Source organism: Globicephala melas, chromosome 1 (assembly GCF_963455315.2).
Source record: "Globicephala melas chromosome 1, mGloMel1.2, whole genome shotgun sequence".
Taxonomy (NCBI): Eukaryota; Metazoa; Chordata; class Mammalia; order Artiodactyla; family Delphinidae; genus Globicephala; species Globicephala melas.
The window spans coordinates 144,328,284-144,350,432 of record NC_083314.1 but is presented as its reverse complement, the minus strand read 5'-3'; the positions used below and the strand labels follow the sequence as shown (position 1 = coordinate 144,350,432).

The 22,149-nt window shown below is 35.6% G+C and overlaps 1 protein-coding gene across 8 annotated transcripts in view; it reads right to left on the bottom strand.

Annotated features, from left to right (window-relative positions):
• Nucleotides 1-22,149, bottom strand: part of TUT4 (terminal uridylyl transferase 4) — a 149,803-nt gene that overhangs the window by 33,864 nt on the left and 93,790 nt on the right. For all 8 annotated transcript variants that reach the window (XM_030870143.2, XM_030870138.3, XM_030870144.2 and 5 more), the window contains exons 10-16: nucleotides 14,083-14,202; nucleotides 13,705-13,917; nucleotides 10,004-10,178; nucleotides 7,623-8,323; nucleotides 5,277-5,427; nucleotides 2,189-2,275; nucleotides 202-305 (exon numbers count right to left, since the gene is read on the bottom strand). In XM_030870143.2, coding sequence (XP_030726003.2) covers nucleotides 202-305; nucleotides 2,189-2,275; nucleotides 5,277-5,427; nucleotides 7,623-8,323; nucleotides 10,004-10,178; nucleotides 13,705-13,917; nucleotides 14,083-14,202 — 1,551 coding nt within the window. The remainder of the gene's footprint in view (nucleotides 1-201; nucleotides 306-2,188; nucleotides 2,276-5,276; nucleotides 5,428-7,622; nucleotides 8,324-10,003; nucleotides 10,179-13,704; nucleotides 13,918-14,082; nucleotides 14,203-22,149) is intronic.

Here is a 22,149-nt window from a genome sequence, read left to right as displayed (position 1 = left end):
TACCTTTACTTACTTAAATACTTGAATGTCTTCTAAAATGATAATACTAGTGCTTTTACATTTCAAACACTGCTATTGCTAATATATTTATACAAAGAATGACACCTTACACTTTTACCAATTCTACATACAAAATTAAAAACACACTCATCACTAGAAGAAAATAAACTTCCACATCACTTTCCAAACACTAACTCTTACCTCTGCATTTTCGTGGCCTTCAAGGGTCATACAAATATCCAGATCACTATCACGAAATCCAAATCCATTCTTAGAAGAGCCAAATAAGCACAATCTTGCCTTTTCTAAGCAAAGGAAAACAAAAGTCAAAAGTTTTATAATTATCAGGAAAGAGGAGTCTTCTATTAACTACTAATGGCCTACCACAGGATAATCTTATCCAATTCCATGGCTTAAATTATCTACCATTAGCAGATATACTGAGAAATTCCAAAACACTCACCTAAAGCCCAGGTCTTCTCCCCAAAATTTCACACCCATGTATCTAACTGCTTTTCCCATTTTTCCACAGACATCATAAATTCAACAAGTCAAAACTAAACTAGCAACTTCACCTCAAACCTACTATTATTCAGAAATATACATGTGGTTCTTAACACCTCTCAACTTTCACATCCAAACACTTACCAAGTTTTTTACCTTCTTCCAACTTAATGACCTCATAAACTCATCTACTTTTATTCATTCTCAACATCAATACCAATAGTTAAGATCAATATTTAGAGATTTATCTCTTGGAAATAAACTAGTTTCTTCAGGGCACAATTCAAGTAGTTTTACAAATATCATCTTAGTATATAGAATTAATTCTCCTCTAAAGTGAGGGATTAATCTATTTGATATAAATTATATATACAATTATTATATATATAGTTATATATATAAAATATTTATATATATATTATTAGGGTTATTCCTTCATGCTTATTAGTGTCACTCAATAAGCTGTGGCTTAACAAGATTGGATCCTTCTCCCTATTAATTCTTGTAGCCTACATATTTAGATAAAAAATTCTGTATTTTCAAACTTAATCCTCCTATTCAGTTCTGATGCCCTACTTGAAATCAATGACAACTGAGAGATATAAAAGAAGCTACATTCATCAGCAAATAAAAAGTGCATGGGTTTAATATAACAAGAACTTAGATTTGGTCAATACTTTATACACTAGCAAATATAATTAAAAATAGAATCCTGTAGCACAAAACAGATCATATTTTAAAGGTATAAGTTCATTCTGATTATAAATCAACTCTTCATCCTTTTCTAAAATATTTGGCCACAAAACTCTTGATTCTTTACCTCATGCCCAAAACCTGCCCCCTTCTGCTATTTTTTTGCCATCTCAATTAAATAGCACCACCCAACTAGTGAAGGAAAGATCCTGAAACCATCCTTGACTCCTTTCTTTTTGTCACATCTAACATGTAATGCATCAGCAAATCCTGTTGACTCTACATTCAAAATATATCCTCAATCTAATCACTTCTCACCTACTCTTCCAAATCACTATTATGTCTCATCTGAACTTATGCAACAGCTTCTTAAATGTTCTGCTTGCTTCTATTCTTATGGACCTGTACTCCATTCTCTCAGATCATGTCACTTATGTGTTAAAACCCTCCAGAAGCCTTCTCATTAGACATTCAAAATAAAATTCAAAGTCCTTCTACCAACACCTATAAGACTCTAATGATCTAAACTCTAGGTTAACTCTCTGATCTCACCTTTCTATTACAGTCTACCTCACACACTCCACTCAAGCCACACTAACTTTCAAGCATGTCAAATATAATTGCGTCATGGGGTATTGTACTTGCTGCTGCTTCTCTCTCGAATGTTCTCTCCTTGAATATTCATAATAATTTGCTCCTTTATATTATTAATGGCTCTGCTCAAATGTCACCTTATCACTATCGTTCTAACTTCTGTACGTTAACAGTGTTTATTATTTCCTGATATATTGTTTACTTGTCAGTTGACTATCTGTCACCCCTCTTAATATAAGCTTCATGAGAGCTGGTTTCACCTCTTTTGTTAGCACTGTATCCCCAGCACCTAGAATAGTACCTAACATATAACATGCAATAAACACTTTTTAAACAAATGAAACTCAGACCAGGTAACTATAATAACAAAAGCAATCAACTTTGACATACAACATACCATCATACTCTTTTTGAATAAACTTTTCCAAGCCAATTAAAATTTGCTCCCTGTTGTGTTGTTCAGAAAAAGGTGGTGACAATTCATCTAAGTTAAAAAAAAGAAAAGGAAAAAGAAAAGTAAGGAGAATGAAATCTGAAAATGTCTTCAATTTTCTACCCTAAAAACTTTACTTTTCTTCATTATTTGTTGACTCTCTGACATTAAAATCATAAATGTTACTGCGGAAGGAAGGAGCAGAGAAAGAACAGAAAAATAACTTTACAGATCTATGTACATTTCACATGATCATTTTCCCTGTGAAACAGCTACAAGATATACTTTCTTCTACAAATTATTTAATTTTTTTTTCAGACAATCCACTCTCTCCCATATACATGCTGGTTTTTCCCCTCCTGTTAAGACTATTCTCATACTGTTACACAAGGTACCCAACTCAATCAAATCTAACAGTTCCCTCAAATGCTTGGTCAAGATTCATACCTTCCCTATAAGCTTCTTTGTCCAATCATGGCCTTTAATGACCTCTCCTTAATTGTATTTCCTTAGTTCTTCAAACCACTTGCCAGTTTAGTTTATACTGTCCTTCCAGTTTTCTAGTTATTTCATTTATAGTCATCTTATTTTTCCAAATAAGACCATACACTCCTTAAGAATAGTCTTTTTTTTTCTATCTCTTTTTCCAAATAAGACCATACATTCCTTAAGAATAATCTTTTTTTTTCTATCTCCTCCTCCAGACTCATACCCAAGAGTTAATATGGTAAGGAATTAAATTAATATTCAGCTTTTGAAAAACAAATGCATCATCAGTGGTTGCAAGCTGAATAGCTGATATACAGGTGATGAGGTCAGGGAATCTCAGGATGGAATGCAGTCTATAACAAAGAATCCAGCTACATTATAAATGTATAAGAAAACTTCACTCAAGGGAGTGGGGGGGTGGGAAGGCACTAATCTAACTTTGAAAATAAGTGGAGTCTGTAAGACTAAGGGTTAAAGGAACTGCACATAAGCACTGTACTCTAATTGATAAAGTTGCTTCCCATCAGGGTATAGGATAACAGTTCTGATAATGCTATACATGTGTACTTAAATGGAACAATTAAATAAATGGGTGGCACATGGTGGGAGCCAGGTTTCTCACTGTTGGAGTTGGACATTTACAGATAATCAGAAAGAGGAGGCTAGAAAGAGCCATGTGGTAATGTATTAGACTTGGAGACATCAGTACAAAGTCATGCTTAGCTTAATAAAGGTAAGATGGTCACATGGAATTATTTATAGATACGTGTATATACATGGATTAGTATACACACACAAATTTTCTTGCTCGGAGAGGACCTAGAAACAACAATACCCAGTAACACAACAAGCACTCTAACACCCAGATCTTGGTTTCTAACACCATCCTCCAATAAAGGAACCAGGGCTCTTTGGGAAAATGTCTAATTCTAGGACTGAGACAGAAATTTACATGATGATCCTGGAGTATCTTGCAGGGCCAGAAAGTAAGAAAGTGCTAAAATACAAAAGAACAAACTAACAACAACAACAAAAAGAAACCAAAAAACTCCACACACTGATGGGAATATATCAAAAGGTGACAGGAACCAAATGAAAGCACTCCCAACAGCCAAATTTGGAACAATTTGGGCAACAAAAATAGTAGTATTGGATTATAACCCAAAGTATAATACATCTATGAGTCCATACTGAGATAAATATATGACTCAATAAATAAAAACAAATGTAGTGAATTATATCTTAATAAATCTGTTAAAGAAGAATGTACCATGGTCCAGCCATTCAACTCCTAGGTATTTACCCAAGAGAAATTAAAACATATGTCCATACTCAGACATACATGAATGTACACAGTATATTTATTTATAACAGCCAAAATTTAGAAACAAACAAAATATTTATCAACGAGTGGTAAACAAAATGTAGTATAGCCACACAACAGAACACAACTCCACAATAAAAAGAAATGAACCACTGATACACATCACAGCATAGATGAATCTCAAAAATAATTATGCCAAGTTAAAGAAGCCAGATGCCCTCATCAAAAAAAAAAAAAAAAAAGTACATTCCATGTGATTCTATTTACCTAGAACTCTAGAAAAATTCAAAGTAATCTATAGTGACCAAAAGCAGATAAGTAGTTGCCTGGCAGGAGGTGAAGATAAGGAAGGGTAGAAGGGAGGGAATACAATGGAGAACTAATGTTATGACATCAGAAACTTTATCTTACCCCGGACACAGTAAGTACTTAAAAAATGTTTGCTGAGTGAAGGTTTATTCCAGGTACACCATAAATGTTTATTGAAAAATGGTATGTAAGGCTTTACCCAAATCTTTATAACCTTATCTGCCTCTATTACCTTTCTTATACTCTACCAAATTTAAGGCAATTATTCTCTCAAACAAATACTACACCCTATGCTTTTATGCATAATCTCTTATATCTGAAAATGCAGTCCATCTCAAATGCCACATCATTAACTCCAATTCCTCTGACCCACTCCAGTTAAAATTAATTGTGCCTGACTGAACTGCATTTTGTTTACCACTGCTATAGAATGTAACACATTCTGCTTCCAATTATGGCAAGTTTCATACATGTCTTATACAACCATTTAGAGTAACACTGTGCAAGAAAATTGCAATGACGGTAATGTTCTCTATCCAGACTGCCCAATGCAGTAGCCACTAGCCACATGTAGCTACTCAATACCTGAGGTGTGACTAGTATAACTGAGTAATTTAATTTTTTTTTTATTTTAGCTAATTTAAATTTAAATAGACACATATATCTAGTGACCACCATATTAGACAGCACAAATCCAGAGTCCAAGCTCCTTAAAAGCAACACGATGGACTCTGCATTCCCCTTGGCATTTACCACTGTGCCTTGCACACAGTAGGCATTTAATAAATATATGTGGTTGGGTCTCTAAACTATTTAAAAACCTCTACCCAAACAAAATGTAAGCAAACTATTTTCAAATAAGAAAATAAATATTCAAAATCTAAGAAATAATCTAGTCTTAGGAAGTAGTTCTAGTAATAAAAGACTTACCAAAACATCTTTTACATACTAAATCAAGTATTTCCCGAAATCGATTTGTCATTGGTGGTAGAGGCTTTAGATCAATTTTCCTGAAATCCTCTGGGCAATCATTTTTTGAATGGCCATCCTTTTTGCAGATGCTGCATACTATTGTTGGCGGCTATACAAAGGTTAAAAAAAGAATCTAATAATCAAATAAACTATTGAGGGACTTTATTATCACTTATAAAGCAGTACAAAAAGAAACTTTTATGCAAGTCAGTCTGATAACCTGCACTTTCAAGAGGTTAAAAAGAAAAGCATGTTAATGAAATTCAGTATTAAATGTAAAAAGAAAAACACATTTTGAGCCAACTACTAATTTTCTTCTCCACTAAAATGATATTACCAAGGATTAGATTTACCTTAAGATGTAAAATAAAGGAAATACCAGGAGATACAAAAGGTATAGGTTAATTCAAACAGTGTGATCAGCTCCCAAAATGAAATGCATACATCACATTTTAACCTATTAAGGTCTTTAACAAAGTAGATTATAAAGAAATTTCAAGTGGCACCTTTCATTTCACTTGAAACATTTTCTATCTTCAGAGTCAGTCATTTATAGAACCACTGCTTGACTAGTTGGTTCAATTTCATTACATTAGCATGGTACTCAAGAAACTAAAGGGCTGAACTCTAAAAGTGACTCAGCTTCATACAAGGAACAACTCTTATGCAATAGCCACAAACAACTTTCAAACCCTGCAACACCATTTCAAATGTATTCTAACAGACTACCAGACAGGTGGCCAAAACAGTAAAAATTCATCCCAACTACTTGAAAAACAAAACTCATACGGTTAAGGAAGAGCACTACTCTTTTCTTTATCGTAATACGCCTAGGAACTTAGCTTCTTCCTCCAGGGTTAGCCTGGACATTTACCTAGCCAAATATATACAGAAACCTCTCTGTGTGTGAATGCTGTGCTGTGGGCTAATTAACAGTACCATAGAAATTTTTATCAGCTTTTTAAAGCTTGTAAAAAATGACATATTTATCATAAAATTCTAGAAAAGTGTTACAGATAACTAGAGAGAGAAATAAAATTGGAGAAATAGTTACCTTAAGATAAGGTTCCAGGAAAAAAAAGTATTAAGAAACGTAAACTGCAGTTATATTACTAAGAGGCTTTTCTAAATATCTGCCATTTATTTCATCTTTTTTAGTAGTCCATATGCCCTAAATACTACAACCTAAACAAAATGGGACAGAGTATCCTTACAAAGGATGAAGAAACACAGCTTAGTAATTAGCTTAAAAATTCTAAAGCTTGTCAATAAACAATTATCGATAAATCAATAAAACTTGATGACTTTTCAGGGGTATTTTTTGTATTCTACTTGATTTACACATTATCTACATAATCATTTTTTAACCTAGGTGCTGATACTATTTCAATTATGTACACTACACTCGAAGCAAAGTACCTTAGCTAAAACTTTTATTAACAAATTATTTTCTGTTACAAAGTAGCTTATTTTCTGCTCGCTCAGGTTTTTATTTTCTATAATTTATCAAGTTAAAGTTCAGACTATCCCACTTCAAAAGTGGAAAAGTTAAGACTCCTATAACTCATAAGGGATATGCCAAAATCCAAAGAGAAGCTCAGTGGCAGACACAGGATCTGAATTCATTTTTTTTTTGCTTCCTGATCTTAGTTTTAACTCAACTATCTTTAGTTAAGTTTATATACCAACCTTTGACCCCCACCAAAAAAACTTTTAAACAGAATACTATTAAAGTTTACAGACACTGTATTCGCCTTTGTGGAAGTAAATATAATCATATGTAAAAAAAAATCAGCAAAATTTAAAATATATGCTGCCTTTACCAAACTCACTTTCATAAGATACCTGATGAATCCTTTCATATATGAGGAAGTTAAGCAAACCAACTAGTAATAGAGTGCTGAAACATTTCAGGTTTCATATACATTCTTAAAAGGCAACTACAGGGGCTTCCCTGGTGGCGCAGTGGTTGAGAGTCCGCCTGCCGATGCAGGGGACACGGGTTCGTGCCCCGGTCTGGGAAGATCCCACATGCCGCTGAGCCTGCACATCCGGAGCCTATGCTCCGCAATGCGAGAGGCCACAACAGTGAGAGGCCCACGTACCGCTAAAAAAAAAAAAAAAAAAAGGCAACTACAGGCAAAAATACAAAAAGTAAAAGAAACATATATACCAGAATACCATTCCAAAACAATAGTCTACCATCATAGAAGCCATCTTTACATTTCTGAATCTAAAAACTATAAATACAGAGTCATATAACAACCACAAAACCTTACAGATTGTTTACAAACTGTATCCTACCTTGCCAGAGGTTAAAATAAACTTATCAAACACAAAATATAATTCCTGGGTGGGGTGGTTATCATCATCATTAAGGTCAGAAGTATCTTCTGTAGCTTTGCAGTTGCAAGAGGTAGCAGATGTGTCAGTGCATACAATGTGATGTGAACTTTCTGTTTCTAAATTTGACCTGCAGTCTGTACCAGCAGATTCATCTGGTTCAGGGGATTTACAATCAATGCAATTACACTGGGTGAGCTCCTTTTTAAAACAAGTTTCTGAAGGTACTAAAACATCTTGTTTCTTAATTGATTTTGGCTCTAATTCACTGCTTTCACTGGTGGAAAGAGATGAAGATTCCTGTCCATGTTCAGCCAAATCTAGTTCATTTATCAACAAATTATCATCTTCAGTAATACATCTCTGTGATGTACATTCCGTTTCTTCATATTTATCAGGCTGACCTCTTTCTGCACTTATTTTTTCTGTGCTTTCCCCAAGTAGAATGCAACAACTGGATGCCATATTTTCAGACTTCACTGGTTTCTTATTGCTTATTTTTCCCTTCTCTTTTTTCATGGAATCCACTGTAGATTTATTTCCACCCTTCCTCTGAGGACAGGCAAAATACCGATAAGCTGCCCTGAATCTCTCCACAACATATTCATAAACAAGCTGGCTGTTTAAGCTCCGTGCAACATTCCTCTTGATTGAAAATGGATCTAGTTAAAAAAAAAAAAAAATGTCAGTAGCTAAGTATCTATTAACAAACTACATTTCCAAGCTTATACAGCTACATTGTCAGCAGAGTGCATTTTCCCAAAATTTTTCTAAGGTAAGCTCCCAATGAGAGTTCCTGCAAACTGAGTAGTGGAAATAAAATAGCAACATCTTGCCTTTGTTTCTGTCATAAAATTAAAAACTAAAAGAAAAAGAGAGAAAAGAATAAAATGAGGTAATTAATGAGAGGATGGCTGAGGAGGCCAACTCAGTAATTAGAAAATTTCAATGATGAAATTGCGAGAAAAAGCTATGCCAATATGCTTCCCTATATTGTCTTTGAATGAAATTTTTCAAGCTCCAAGACGTAGTAATAATTTTCATCTCTTGTCACAATATTCTTCAGTTATATATACTCCTTGCAATTTAAACAAATAAAATATAGCCTAAAACTCTCCAGGCTTCAAGTTATACTGATTTTAAGATTTAACTTCAGTAATATCAGAAAATTAATGAGAGAAAGAAGGAGAAGTAATAGAAAAAGTAGAAAAAAACCTAAGAAAGTAAAACTTAAACCAAAATTTAAACTCTGATACAGTCTAAAATGGCTATGCTGAAAAGGTTTGCGTCAACTGAATCCTCATTATTAAGAGCATAGAACAGAGTTCTGAACATGTTTCCGGGTTTTTGGATTTTATAAGCCTTAAATACAAATAGACCCCAGGAAAAAAGAACAGTGCCACCCAAAAGACAATACACATTTTCTCCACTACTGAAGATCATTAAGTGAAAGGATTAACAGGCCAGGCTTCAGATTGTTAAGACTGGGGCATCTGTTACTTTTTACTGTTATCTCAATCCATAGGCTTTTAAAAGCTTTACTTAGCCTCTTTCCCTTTTCTAGAAGAAAAAGAAAAAAAAAAAAAAGAAAAAAAGGCAGAGAGAAATTATGATGGCTGCAGGCTTCAGAGCTCATTTATTTACCATATGTAAGCGAGTGCAAGATGTGAGTACGTGTTTGAGTGTATGAGAATATTTGTAAGTCCAACTCACAGTAGAGAAGCCCTGCAGAGGATGGAGGGAAGAGAAGAATGTGTAGCCTAAACAGACTAAAATGATGGACAGAAATTCCATTTCCTATCTATAAAAAGTGAGCAAAATGTTGTGGAATTTAAATTTTTTATTAAGAATTTAGAAGCAATACTATTTATTTCTGTATCTCTAAAGATCTTAATATTCTTGGGATTTGATGTGAAACCTTATTTGTCAGCATCAATTGTTCTTTTTTCCTTTAGCTTAGCCATATTTAATAAATGAGGTACTTCACAAGACTATGAAAAACTGGATTTTAAGATTATACTTTAACATAATTTTATGACACAAATATATTTAAAAATATCTTACAGTATTCATATAACTATTCTATTTTTCTGTATTTTTGAAATTTTCCACAATTAAAAAATAAAGGCATGTATACAAGCTAATTACCCTAGCCATTATAATATTTACAGATTGGAAACTTTTAAGTAAGCATTAAAAGGATTTATCCACAATATATAGTGACAACCTAGTGGCATATAGTGCTACAAAGCCAAGGGATAAAATTTATAACACTACATTAGAAATAGATGATTAGTGGCACACACAAAATTCTCCAAATGAAATATAACATATCATCTCACCTTCAATGGCTATTCGCCTTTTAGGCCAGTTTTTGTTTTCTCTTGTTAAAATATCTTGTATCCGTACACATATGACGTATTCCTCCAAAGCAAAATCCAGTGTGTAAAATTTTAGCAGCTCTAACCATAACTGTCCCAGGGACACCTGATTTGGTGTTCCCAATGTTAAAGGAGACTGGAAAAGAAAAAATACCTTTCATTTAAGCTTCACAAAACTTTAGAATTGTTTAACTTTCAATTTAAAAAGACCTTAGAGATCACCTTTTCAAAAACTGAGGCATAAAAGAATAGGTTGCCAAAAAGCAATCTGTGGCACAGCTGGCAACAGAGTGTCCCAGATTACTGACTCCTAGAATTTTGTGTTCTTTCCACTAAACCAGTGATGCTCAACCTTGGCTGCACATTAGAATCACACTGAGAGCACTAAAATTCACCAACACCTGAGCTTGACACCACTCCCATCTCCCATACCTTTCCCAAGACTGTGATTTAATGGACTGAGATTTTTAAAGCTTCCTAAGTGATTGTCCCGTGCTGTGCAGCCAAGGTTGCTAACCACTGTATAACAACTACTAGAGCTCCTCCATTGCAGCAATTACTTTTAAAATCTATATAAATGCCCAGGGCTTTCAAAAGCTAATTCCTTCATTCAACAAACATTTTAGAACCCACTGTGTCCCTGGCATTGTTCTGGGGATATAAAAAAATAATGGGAGCTCCCACTTAAACCATGTATCACTCACTCTTCTAAGTGGCACATATACAACTAATATATACAACTATTAATTCTAACAGCTATGAAGTAGATACTATAGGGCAAGGATTTGACTCAGGATCACCTGGCTACTGGGTCTGTGATGCTAATCATTATAGCATACTGTGACTCAAACAAGGTGACGTCCATTTCACAGACTATTAGGAGAGGAAGAGACCATTTAACAATTACAATGAAGGCTACATACTAAAATGGGTCTCTGAATCGGGGGCGGGGGGGCGGGGGTCTTAACAGAAAAGGTAATACCTGAATTCTAAAGCAATTAGCTAGATGAATGCCAGCTAGAAGTGATCACTAAGGCATATAAAGGCATAAAAATCATTCACTCATTCCATTCTACAACTATTCACTGAGTGCCTACTATGTGCCAGGCACTTGGGATATATCCGTGAAAAAAAAAACAAAGATCCAGGGCTTCCCTGGTGGCGCAGTGGTTGAGAGTCCGCCTGCCGATGCACGGCACACGGGTTTGTGCCCCGGTCCAGGAGGATCCCACATGCCGCGGGGCGGCTGGGCCCGTGAGCTATGGCCGCTGAGCCTGCGCGTCTGGAGCCTGTGCGCTGCAACGGGAGAGGCCACAACAGTGAGAGGCCCACGTATCGCAAAAAAAAAAAACCCAAAAAACAAAGATCCTTGCCTTAGTGGTTCTTACATTCTAGGGGAAGAAGACAATAAGCAACGAACTTAATAAGTAAATTACACAGTAAGTTAGAAGAAGAAAAGTGCTGTGGAAATAAGAAAAAGTTGAGTAGGTTTAGTAAAGGGGATGGGATATGGGAGCAGATTTCAGTGTTAAATATAGTCAGGATAGGACTTGTTGAGAAGGTATGATCTGAAGAAGAGGAAAAAGGGTTCTAAGAACAGGAAACAGAGCAAACACACTAAAGTAGGAGTGTAAACAGCTTTAAAAAGAAGACTAGTGTGGCAGAGAGAGGAGAAGAAAAGAGGGAAACAAAGAGCTAACCAGTAAGAACTCTGGCTTTTATTCTAAATTAAATGAGGAGCCACTGAAGTATTTCAAGTGTGGGGAGGGAGAAGGGCATGATCTGACTTAAGTTCTAGAAGAGCCATTCTGATTGTTGTGTTCAGACTATAAAGGGGACAAGGGTAAATGCAGGGAAACTTATTATGAGTCTGTGGTAGTAGTCCAGGACAGAGATGATATGGCTAGGACCAGGATGGTAACAGGGTAAGTGGTCAAATTGTGGATATATTTTGAAGTAGAGATGACAGGATTTCCTGACAGACTTGGTATGGGGTATGAAAGAGAGAAGTAAAGGATGACTCCAAGGTTTTTGACTGAGCAACTGAAAGGATGAAGTGCCATCAACTGAGATGGGAAAACTGCATGTGGAGCAAAGGGATGACCCAGAGTTCAGTTTTAGACACATTAAGATTAAGACATCTATTAGACATCTTAGTAGAAACATTAAATAGCAGGTTGGAAATACAATTATAGAGTTTAGGAGAGAGGTTTGGCCTAACATTTAAACTTGGGAATCATCATCATATAGATGGTACTTAAAATCCATGAGATTGGATGAGATCACCAAGGGAGTGTAGATACAGAAAAAAGGCAGGGATCAAGGACTGAACCTTAGAATACTCCAACATTAAAGAGATTGGAGAGGAAAGGAAGAACCAACAAACAGGCTGAGAAGGAATAATCAGGCATGGGTGTGGTATCCTGAAAGTCAAGTTAAGAAATTTTTTAGAGAAGGAAATAATCAACTGCAAATGTTGCTGATAAGTCAAAAAAGATAAAAATTGTGAAATAACTATTGGATTTAGCCATGTGGAGGATACTGACACTGGTAAAACAAGTTTTGGCAGATTGATGGGGGTCAAAGCCTGAGTAGAGTGAGTTAAAAGGAAACAGAGAAATTGGAAATAGTGTATATAAACAATTCTTTCAAGAAGTTTTCCTGCAAAAGGGAGCAAGGAAATAGCTGGGAGGGGAAATGGTGTCAAGATTTTTCTTTAAAGTGGGAGATGTAAAAGCATGTATGATTCAGTAAAGAATGAAAAATTGGTAACCTAGGATGGAAAGAGAAGAACTGCTAGAGCAATATTCCGGAATAGACAAGAAGGGATGAGACTAAACACACAAGTTAAGATAATGACTTTAGATAGCAACACAGGAACTTTTCATAAAGGTTATGAAAGCTGGCAGCAAGGCAGAGTATGTGAGCGCGGATAGTGGGAGATGGTGGTGGGAGTGGAAAGTTCTCTTTTGATTGCTTCAGTTTTCTCAGAGAAGTAATAATAAGCAAGATCATCAGGTGAGAGTATTGATGGTTTGAGAAAAGGGTAGAAGGTAGTCTAGGAAAGTGGAAGAACTGAACATGTGCTCGGGAACTACATATACTTCAGTATAGCTAGAGCAATGATTTCTGTAATGTTCACATTTTTGTAGTAATGTCTGTCTACTTCAGAAGACTACATGCTTCTGGAGGACATAATCCATGAATATACATCTTGGGTTCTCTAGCACTCAAGGTAATGCCTGGCACATAGCTGGTCCTTAATAAATGAAGTTTGAGTGATTAAATAAGCCAGCCACCCTCTATAGGAGCACAAGGCCTTTATTTCTTCACCAGTCTGGCAACATAATCCCCATATGCTAAAGCTTTGGTCACAGCCCAACTCCTGAAGGAAATTTTTCTTATCTAAATGAAAAAGATAGAAGAATTACCTTGATATGATTCAAACAATACAAGTCTTTCAAAATGAGGTATATATTTATTAGGGAATCTTGGTACTGAAAAACTAAACCAGATCAACCCCTCACTTTACAGATGAGGAAAATGAGGCCAAGAGGCTTACTCAAGGTCAGTCAGTCAATCTACTATTAAAATAGCTTCAATTGAAGGCATCACAAATTCTACAGATAGAAAAGCCAAAAACAAAAACAAAAAAAGCTTACTTTGCCATGTTTTTCCTTCATGGCATTACTTTGGTTGTCTGTTTCTGTCTTCTTGGTATCATCTTTTGGTTGGTCTGCCTTAGCTTTGTTTTCCTCAGCAATTGAGTTTTTCTCAGTTGCACTACTTGAATTATATTCCCACTTCACAAACTTCTCTTCTACTATGCCCTTCAGCTGAAAGTCATCCATCCTTTTTGGGTCAAAGCCTTCAATCTATATAAAAAGGCATTCCAAATTGGTAGTGGAAAGTTATTAAAAGAAAAAAAATGATGGACAAACAGACAAACCAGAATTCCAGCTTTAAATGTGTGAACAGAGCACTCTGCAAGAATGAACTACGTATATACATGTGCATACATGTTACAAACTGATGCTTACCCAACTTCCAAGTAAGCAAGGAAGAAGAGGGGGTTTTCTTTGTTGTAGAAAAAACATCACCATTAAAGCAAAACAGTAAGAAGGGATTCCGCCATCAGTTTGGGAGTCAATATAGCACAACTGCAAAATGAAGGGGAAAAAAAGTACCACCATTTAACTTTCTTTCTGTTCTCCTAAAAAATAAAAGTAGCTTTTGTCTTCCTACCATAATCATTGTTAAAAGTTCAAATAATGACAAATATAAGGAATGACCTGAAATCATACCACCCTGAAATAACTATTTATATATTGGTAACCATCTTTCCATTCATTTCCTTACTGCATATGAAGATACATACATATTTTAGTTAAATGGAATCATATCACACATAGTGCTTTTACTGTGAACATCTTTTTAAAATCTTATTTTCTTATCTTGCCTCTACTTCTGCCTCAATGTTAACGATCTTCTATGTACTCTTCCATGCCTTTTTCTATACTCAAATAACCATATACAAATATACATTCCTATTTTCTATATAAATACAGGGAGGATTTTATAGTTTTTGTCATGTTTTACCAAAATAGACATCTCTCTGTATATTACTCTTCTCCCTTAACAATGCACCAAGAAAGTCCCTCTTAGTCAATTAGTATATATCTAACACATCTTTTAAAATGGTTAAATTATAGCCTATGATCTGGATGGTTATTCAATAGTTCCCTCACCCAAGGACTTTCACATTTTGTTCCCAGTTTTGCCACTTTAAACAGTCCTGTAATATTTATCCTTATACATTTTCCTAAATACTGGTGCTCATTTCTATGAGCTATATTCCCAGGAATGTGTTTGCTAGATTTTAAAATGTGATATATATAAATTCTAATAAATATTATAAGATTGTTTTCCAAAATCAGTACAGAAATTTCTCTTTTCATCAGTAACAAGAAGGTATACACATGCTTCCCAATACTAGGTGTTACAACCTTTTCTTCTTTAAATATTTATTTTATTTACTTATTTATTTGGTTGTGCTGGGTCTTCGTTGCGGCTCGCCTGCTCCTTAGTTGTGGCTCGCCTGCTCCTTAGTTGCAGCACATGTACTCCTTAGTTGCGGCCAGAGGGCTCCTTAGTTGTGGCATGTATGTGGAATCTAGTTTCCTGACCAGGGATCAAACACAGGCACCCTGCACTGGGAGCGCGGAGTCTTAACCACTGCGCCGCCAGGGAAGTCCCTATTTTTTTTATTTTTTCTTTTTAATTAAGTAAAGTTGATTTACAAAGTTGTGTTAGTTTCAGGTGTACAGGTGTTACCACTTTAAAAAATTGTCAACAAGATGGGTGAGATATAATATCTAATAGTTACTTCAATTTGCATTTCCTTGATGCTAAGAGGTTATACAAATTTTCATGTATTTACTAACCATTTGGATTTGCTCTTTTCTGAACTATTAAATCTTTTGCCAGTTTTTCTATTTTCATCAATACATATCGATTTGTACGTGTTCTTTTTTATGTTATAAATAATAACTCTTTATATCTGACATACGCATTTGAAAAATGTTATTTTTTCCTAATCTGCTTTGGCATCATTTATAGTACTTTTTATCATATAAAATGTATTGTTTATATAAATAGTTAAATATGCTTAATATCTTCTACGTTTCCTACCATGATAAAGATGTTTCTCCAATCCACAGGTTACATATACATACTCTTAAATTTTCTTCTAAAATTGTGAATTTTCATTTGAGTGCAATTTATTTTTGCATTTAGTGTGCTAAGGGTCCAACATTATTTTCTTCAAGAAAGGTACAGTTCTGACAGAACCATTTATTAAATAAACCATTGTTTTCTCACTGAAATCTTTTATTCTTTTCATAGATTAAAATCTCATTTACCCTAGGACCTACTTATGGGCTTTCTATTCTTTTCCACAGATCTACTTGTCTATTCCTATGCAATGGTATACACTTGACTAAAGCAGTTTTATAGTGGTAAAGTACCTCCTCCTTCACTAGTTTTCTTTTTCTGAATTATTTTGGCTTCTCTCAAACATTTATTCTTCCATACTAACTTTAAGATTACGTTATAATTTTTTTCCCCAAATTCTTGGTAATTCTAATTGAAATTATTGTACATTTGAAGATTAATTTAAGGGGACTTTACATTTTAGGGATACCATCTCCCTATCCAATAACTTGGTGTATTTGCATTTTCCAAAAATTTAGGAGTGGTCATCAATTACTCTTTCCCTCACCTCTTGCATCCATTACCTCTGCAAGTCCTACTTCCAAAACTTATCCCAAATCTGTCTACTTAGCTTCATATCCATTCTAACCTAGCACAGATCATTATCCTCTCTAGCTGATCTACCACAACAGCCTGTTCACTGGGTTCCCTATTTCTACTCTTTACCCCCAGAAGACCTTTTCCAAGCATAAATCACGTCAAGTCATATACTGCTTTTAAAACTTATCCAATGAAATTAAAATACAAGTTCCTTACCACTGGAAGTGCCTGTCTAACCTCATCCTCTACAACGTTCACTCTCACTCGCTTCATTCCAGTCACTCTTGCCTTTTTCTGCTCCTTAAGAGCTCATTCTCACCTTACAGGCTTTTTACTAGCTATCCCTTGGATTCTATTCCCTGAGACGATCAAGTGGCTGGTAACGCTGGTCAGAGTTTATATATCACATCCTCAAAGAGACTTCCCTGACCATCCAGTGAAATGTCACTCTCTTATCACATCATCTCATTTTAATGGCACTAAATTCTACCAGATATTGTGTTATTTATATATTTTTTTACTGTCTGATTCTTCCAAAAGTATGTAAGCTTCATGATAGCAGAACTTAGTACATCTTGTTAGATGTTTCCAACACCTAAGAACAGTATTTAGAACACAGGAAGCATTTAACAAATGTTTGCTCAATAAATAAATTTGTTCAGATTTTGTTTTCACCATTCAATAACACAATTTTCTTCCTGTACCCTTATTAAATTTATGTTAGTATTTTATAATTTGTGTCACTGTCATGAAGATAATATTTTTCCCTGCTTCTATTCTATAAGATTATTTTTATGACAGAGAAAAGCTACTGATTTTTGTATGTTTATACTGTATTTAGTCATCACAAATTCTAGCAGTTTTTAACTAGGGTTTTCTAGGTATACAATGATATCATTAGCAAAGAGAACATCTTATTGTTTTTCTAATTTTTTTTTTAATTTCTAATTTCTAATGTTTTTTCTAATTTTCTAATTTACATTCATTACTTCGTTTTCTTTCCTTGCTGCATTTTTTAAATCTCCAAAACAATGTATAACATAATTGATGAACATCTCTGTAAAATTCCTTATTTTAACACATATGGCTTGAGTAGTTCTTTTTTTTTTTTTTTTTTTGCGGTACGCAGGCCTCTCACTGTCATGGCCTCTCCCGTTGCGGAGCACAGGTTCCGGAAGCGCAGGCTTAGCGGCCATGGCTCACGGGCCCAGCCGCTCCACGGCATGTGGGATCTTCCCAGACCAGGGCACGAACTCGCGCCCCCTGCATCAGCAGGCGGACTCTCAACCACTGCGCCACCAGGGAATCCCACTTGCGTATATATATATATATGTTGTGTTTTTTATTTAATTTTACTTTTGGCTGCATTGGGTCTTCGTTGCTGCACATGGGCTTTCTCTAGTTGCAGCAAGCAGGGGCTACTCTTCGTTGCGGTGCGCAGGCTTCTCATTGCAGTGACTTCTCTTGTTGAGGAGCACGGGATCCAGGCGCACAGGCTTCAGTAGCTGTGGTGCGTGGGCTTAGTTGCTCCACAGCATGTGGGATCTTCCCAGACCAGGGATCGAACCCGTGTCCCCTGCATTAGCAGGCGGATTCTTAACCACTGTACCACGAGGGAAGTCCCCACTTTCTTATATTTTATTTAGACTTTTGCATTTATTTGAGTAAGATCAGCCTGTAATTGGACTGTTATTATTTTCCTTACATAATAAAGACGTAGCATAATCACTAAAGCCTTAGTAAATTTAAGAATATAATTTGAAATAAAAAAGGATTAAAAAACACTGATAAAAAGAGCTTAGGACTTCCCTGGTGGCGCAGTGGTTAAGAATCCGCCTGCCAATGCAGGGGACAGGGGTTCGATCCCTGGTCTGGGAAGATCCCACATGCCATGGAGGAACTAAGCCCACGCGCCACAACTACTGAAGCCTGCGCACCTAGAGCCTGCGCTCCGCAGCAAGACAAGCCACCACAGTGAGAAGCCCATGCACCGCAACGAAAATAGTAGCCCCCACTCGCCACAACTAGAGAAAGCCCACACGCAGCAACGAAGACCCAAAACGGCCAAAAATAAATAAATACATTTATTTAAATAAATAAATAAATTTGAAAGAGAGCTCAAAATATTCCACTAGAATAAATTCTCATTTATCCAGGGTATTAGGACAAAGGGTATGCTGCCTAATGAATAAGTCAAGTTAACCAGAAACTTCTTGGCAACTAAAAGGAACTGCTCATGTAAGCTGTTAACACTATCAGACATCTCACAGAGGAAAAACACTGAGGTAGTTTAACAGAGAGCTCTTAAAACAGAGATCTCATAGCCAAGACATGGAAATAACCTAAACGTCTATAGACAGATAAATGGATAAAGGAAATGTGCTATATACACACAATGAAACATTATTTAGCCTTAAAAAAGAAGGAAATTCTGCCATTTGCGACAATACAGATAGACCTAGAGGACATTATTTATGCTAAGTGAAATAAGACAGGCACAGAAAGACAAATGTTATATCTCACTTATATGTGGAATCTAAAATAGTCAAACTAATTAGAAGCGAAGAGATTGGTGGCTACCGGAGGCTGGGGTAGAGGGAAATGGGAAGATTGTTGGTCAAGGGGTATAAAATTTCAGTTACACAAGATGAATAAGTTATGGTGATCTAATGTACAGCGTGGTGACTATAGTTAACCATACTGTACCATATACTTGAAATTTGTTAAGTTAGATCTCAAGTGTTTTCTCACTACACACACAAAAACCGTAACTAAAATGGTAACTGTGTGAGGTAACAGATATGTTAATTAGCTTGACTGGTGATTATTTCACAATGTATACATATATCAAATCACCAAGTTGTATACCTTAAATATATACAATAAAAAATACAAATAAAGTAAAACCCCCAGAAATCTCTTTTAGATGTCAGATATTGCTAAAATTAATTCTTATGTTAACTACAAAAAGTGGCTCTGAGTCAGGAAACGTGACTATATTGGACTGATAAGGCTAAGAGTTTTGCTGCCCAGAGTATTAATAGGCTTTCCCAGAAAACAATTTCTTATTAGTAGAATGCTAAGAATATAGCTACTTAAGAATGGAGACAGCCAGAGAACAATCAACAGCAATCTCATGATATCAATTACAAGAATAAATTATATTCATATACTACAATTTTTCTGAACCCTCAAATCATGGAAAATCTGTGCTTTACTAAATAACATACAATGTGGATTAAAACTTCAAGATAAATAAAGCTGTTGGAAAAAAATATTTGAGAGGAATTATTTGAGAGAAATCATTTCTAGGTTTCTTACAATAAACTCAGAAAATGAAAATCACTGGGAAAAGCTCTTTGCAACTAACACAGCTGCCAAAAATGAGACACATCGCTCTGTTGGAAACAGAAAGGAACCACTCTGCAACCAGCTTTGTAACACGTTTTTTAGTGTCCTTCACTGATTGGTATGTTTAGAATCAATATAAATTTGAGTAACCTTTTCAAAGAGACCACTTTAGGAAACAAAGTTTATAGGCCACTTTTTTTTTCCCAAATGAAAATAAGCTGAATACCATTTATAGTCTTCTAACACAGTCTAATTACTTAAAAGAACAAAAGAAGTGTGTGAGAAAACTAAGACTATTTATGACCACTAAAAAAATTAAGGCATAATTAAATAGTACCATCCCAGAGGCAGCTATTTATTCCTTCATTCCTTATGAAGCCACTAACCTTCCTGGAGTTGATAAACTTAGTTTCCTGAGTAATGGCTAGTCCTTGTCTACCAGTCTCATCCCATACTCTGAGAAACTTTAGTTACTAGGGTTGTCACACCAGTCCTATCCCTGCTGACTTATCGTTGTTTAAATAATCTCACTTGCCAATTGAACAAAAAAGATTTGTGTAGCATTTTAGAATTCAAAGTATATTCTCATTCATTATCTCATATCACTTTTGAAATAATCTCTCCAGATAGAAAAATTGAAGCTCAGATGGATGAAGTGCCTTGCTCAAATTGATATAAATATCTAGTATAAAAATTAGAGTTGGAATTGGTTTATTCCATTTCACAGCACTGAATTTCTGTAGTATGCCAGGCATTATGCTAGGCACAGAATATAATGAGATAAATAAGAGGAGGTTCACCCTCCCTCAGACTGGTTCACTGCTCCCAGTCACTTCCAAGGATTAACAATCTTTCTGAAGAACTGGGCCATGTATTCAACAAATATTTATTAAATGCCTACTCTGCACTGGCACAGTAACATAAGAAGCACGAGGACCAGCCGTGAATAAATAAAACAGACTAAACTTCCTATCCTTGCAGTTTATAATTTCATGGAAGAAAACAGATCACAAACAAATATATGAATATGTATGGAAGGTGGCAGTAAGTGCTATGAACAAAATAAAGCAGGGTAAAGGCAGAGAGAGTGATGGAGGCAATGCTATTTTATACAGGGTGGTCCAGGAGACTCTGGTAAGATGAAATTTGAGCAGAAACTTGAAAAAAAGTAAAAGAGTGAACCATTCTGGATATGTGGGGTAAGAACATTTTAGATGAAGGGAATAGCAAACACAAAGGTGTTAGGTATGAAGACACCCCAACTTAGGCTTTCTGACTGTTCCATACTTTTCAAGCTGTTCCTTACTCAGACAGCTGGTTCTGTCCCAACTATGGGGAGAATCAAAAGTCGAGACAAAATATTTCTAAAAGAATCCTCTGGCTGTTTTTGTTCTCAAGTTATCACTCCACCACTACCCCACTAACTCATCTTCTTTGTATAAGACAGAGAATTTACTCATCATTAGTCTAACAAGTAATGAATACTACACTGATGAATACTATATACAAAAACTAAAATCTCTCTCTCTCTAGTCATTTGGACTGATATTTACCACTCCTCGCCACCTCCAAGGGGTAACCTGGAGCACAGGGGGAACCACAGCCTTTAATAATATGTGAATTCTAATTTAGGAAACTTAGATAACGAATTCTTAGCAGTTGGCCATTCAGAAATTGCTGCAGGGGGGGATTTCCCTGGTGGCGCAGTGGTTAAGAATCCGCCTGCCAATGCAGGGGACAGGGGTTCAAGCCCTGGTCCGGGAAGATCCCACATGCCACGGAACAACTAAGCCCGTGCACCACAACTACTGAGCCTGAGCTCTATAGCCCGTGAGCCACAACTACTGAACCCATGCGCCTAGAACCTGTGCTCCGCAACAAGAGAAGCCACCGCAATGAGAAGCCCGCTCACCACAATGAAGAGTAGCCCCCGCTCGCCGCAACTAAAGAAGGCCCGTGCACAGCAACAAAAGACCCAATGCAGCCAAAAATAAATAAATAAATTCATTAAAAAAAAAAAAAGAAAGAAATTGCTGCAGGTTACCAATAATTTAGAGGAAAGAGAATAATGTTCTAAGACAGAGACTGGGAAAAAAATATGCTAACAAAAGAATCTTAACTTGCGTAACAATATCTTACAACCTTACAACCTTAACTTACAATTACAATTAAGAGTGAAAACTTGAGTCTCAAATACTAAGATGTGAAAGAGAATATTTCTACACTGAATAAAAGAGAATAAAGTACAATAATTAAACATTCTAAAGTATATTAATAAACTCTACATGCCTATGAAACTATTTTCATGTCCATTATCAGAACCTGCCACACCACTTTCTGTCCACAAATAACTATTTTGTCCCCATATTATTATGATTTATGTTACATGTTAGTGCAAGAAAAAGCCTCAGTTATCTTAAATGTTAGGTACTTTTTTCCTCTGT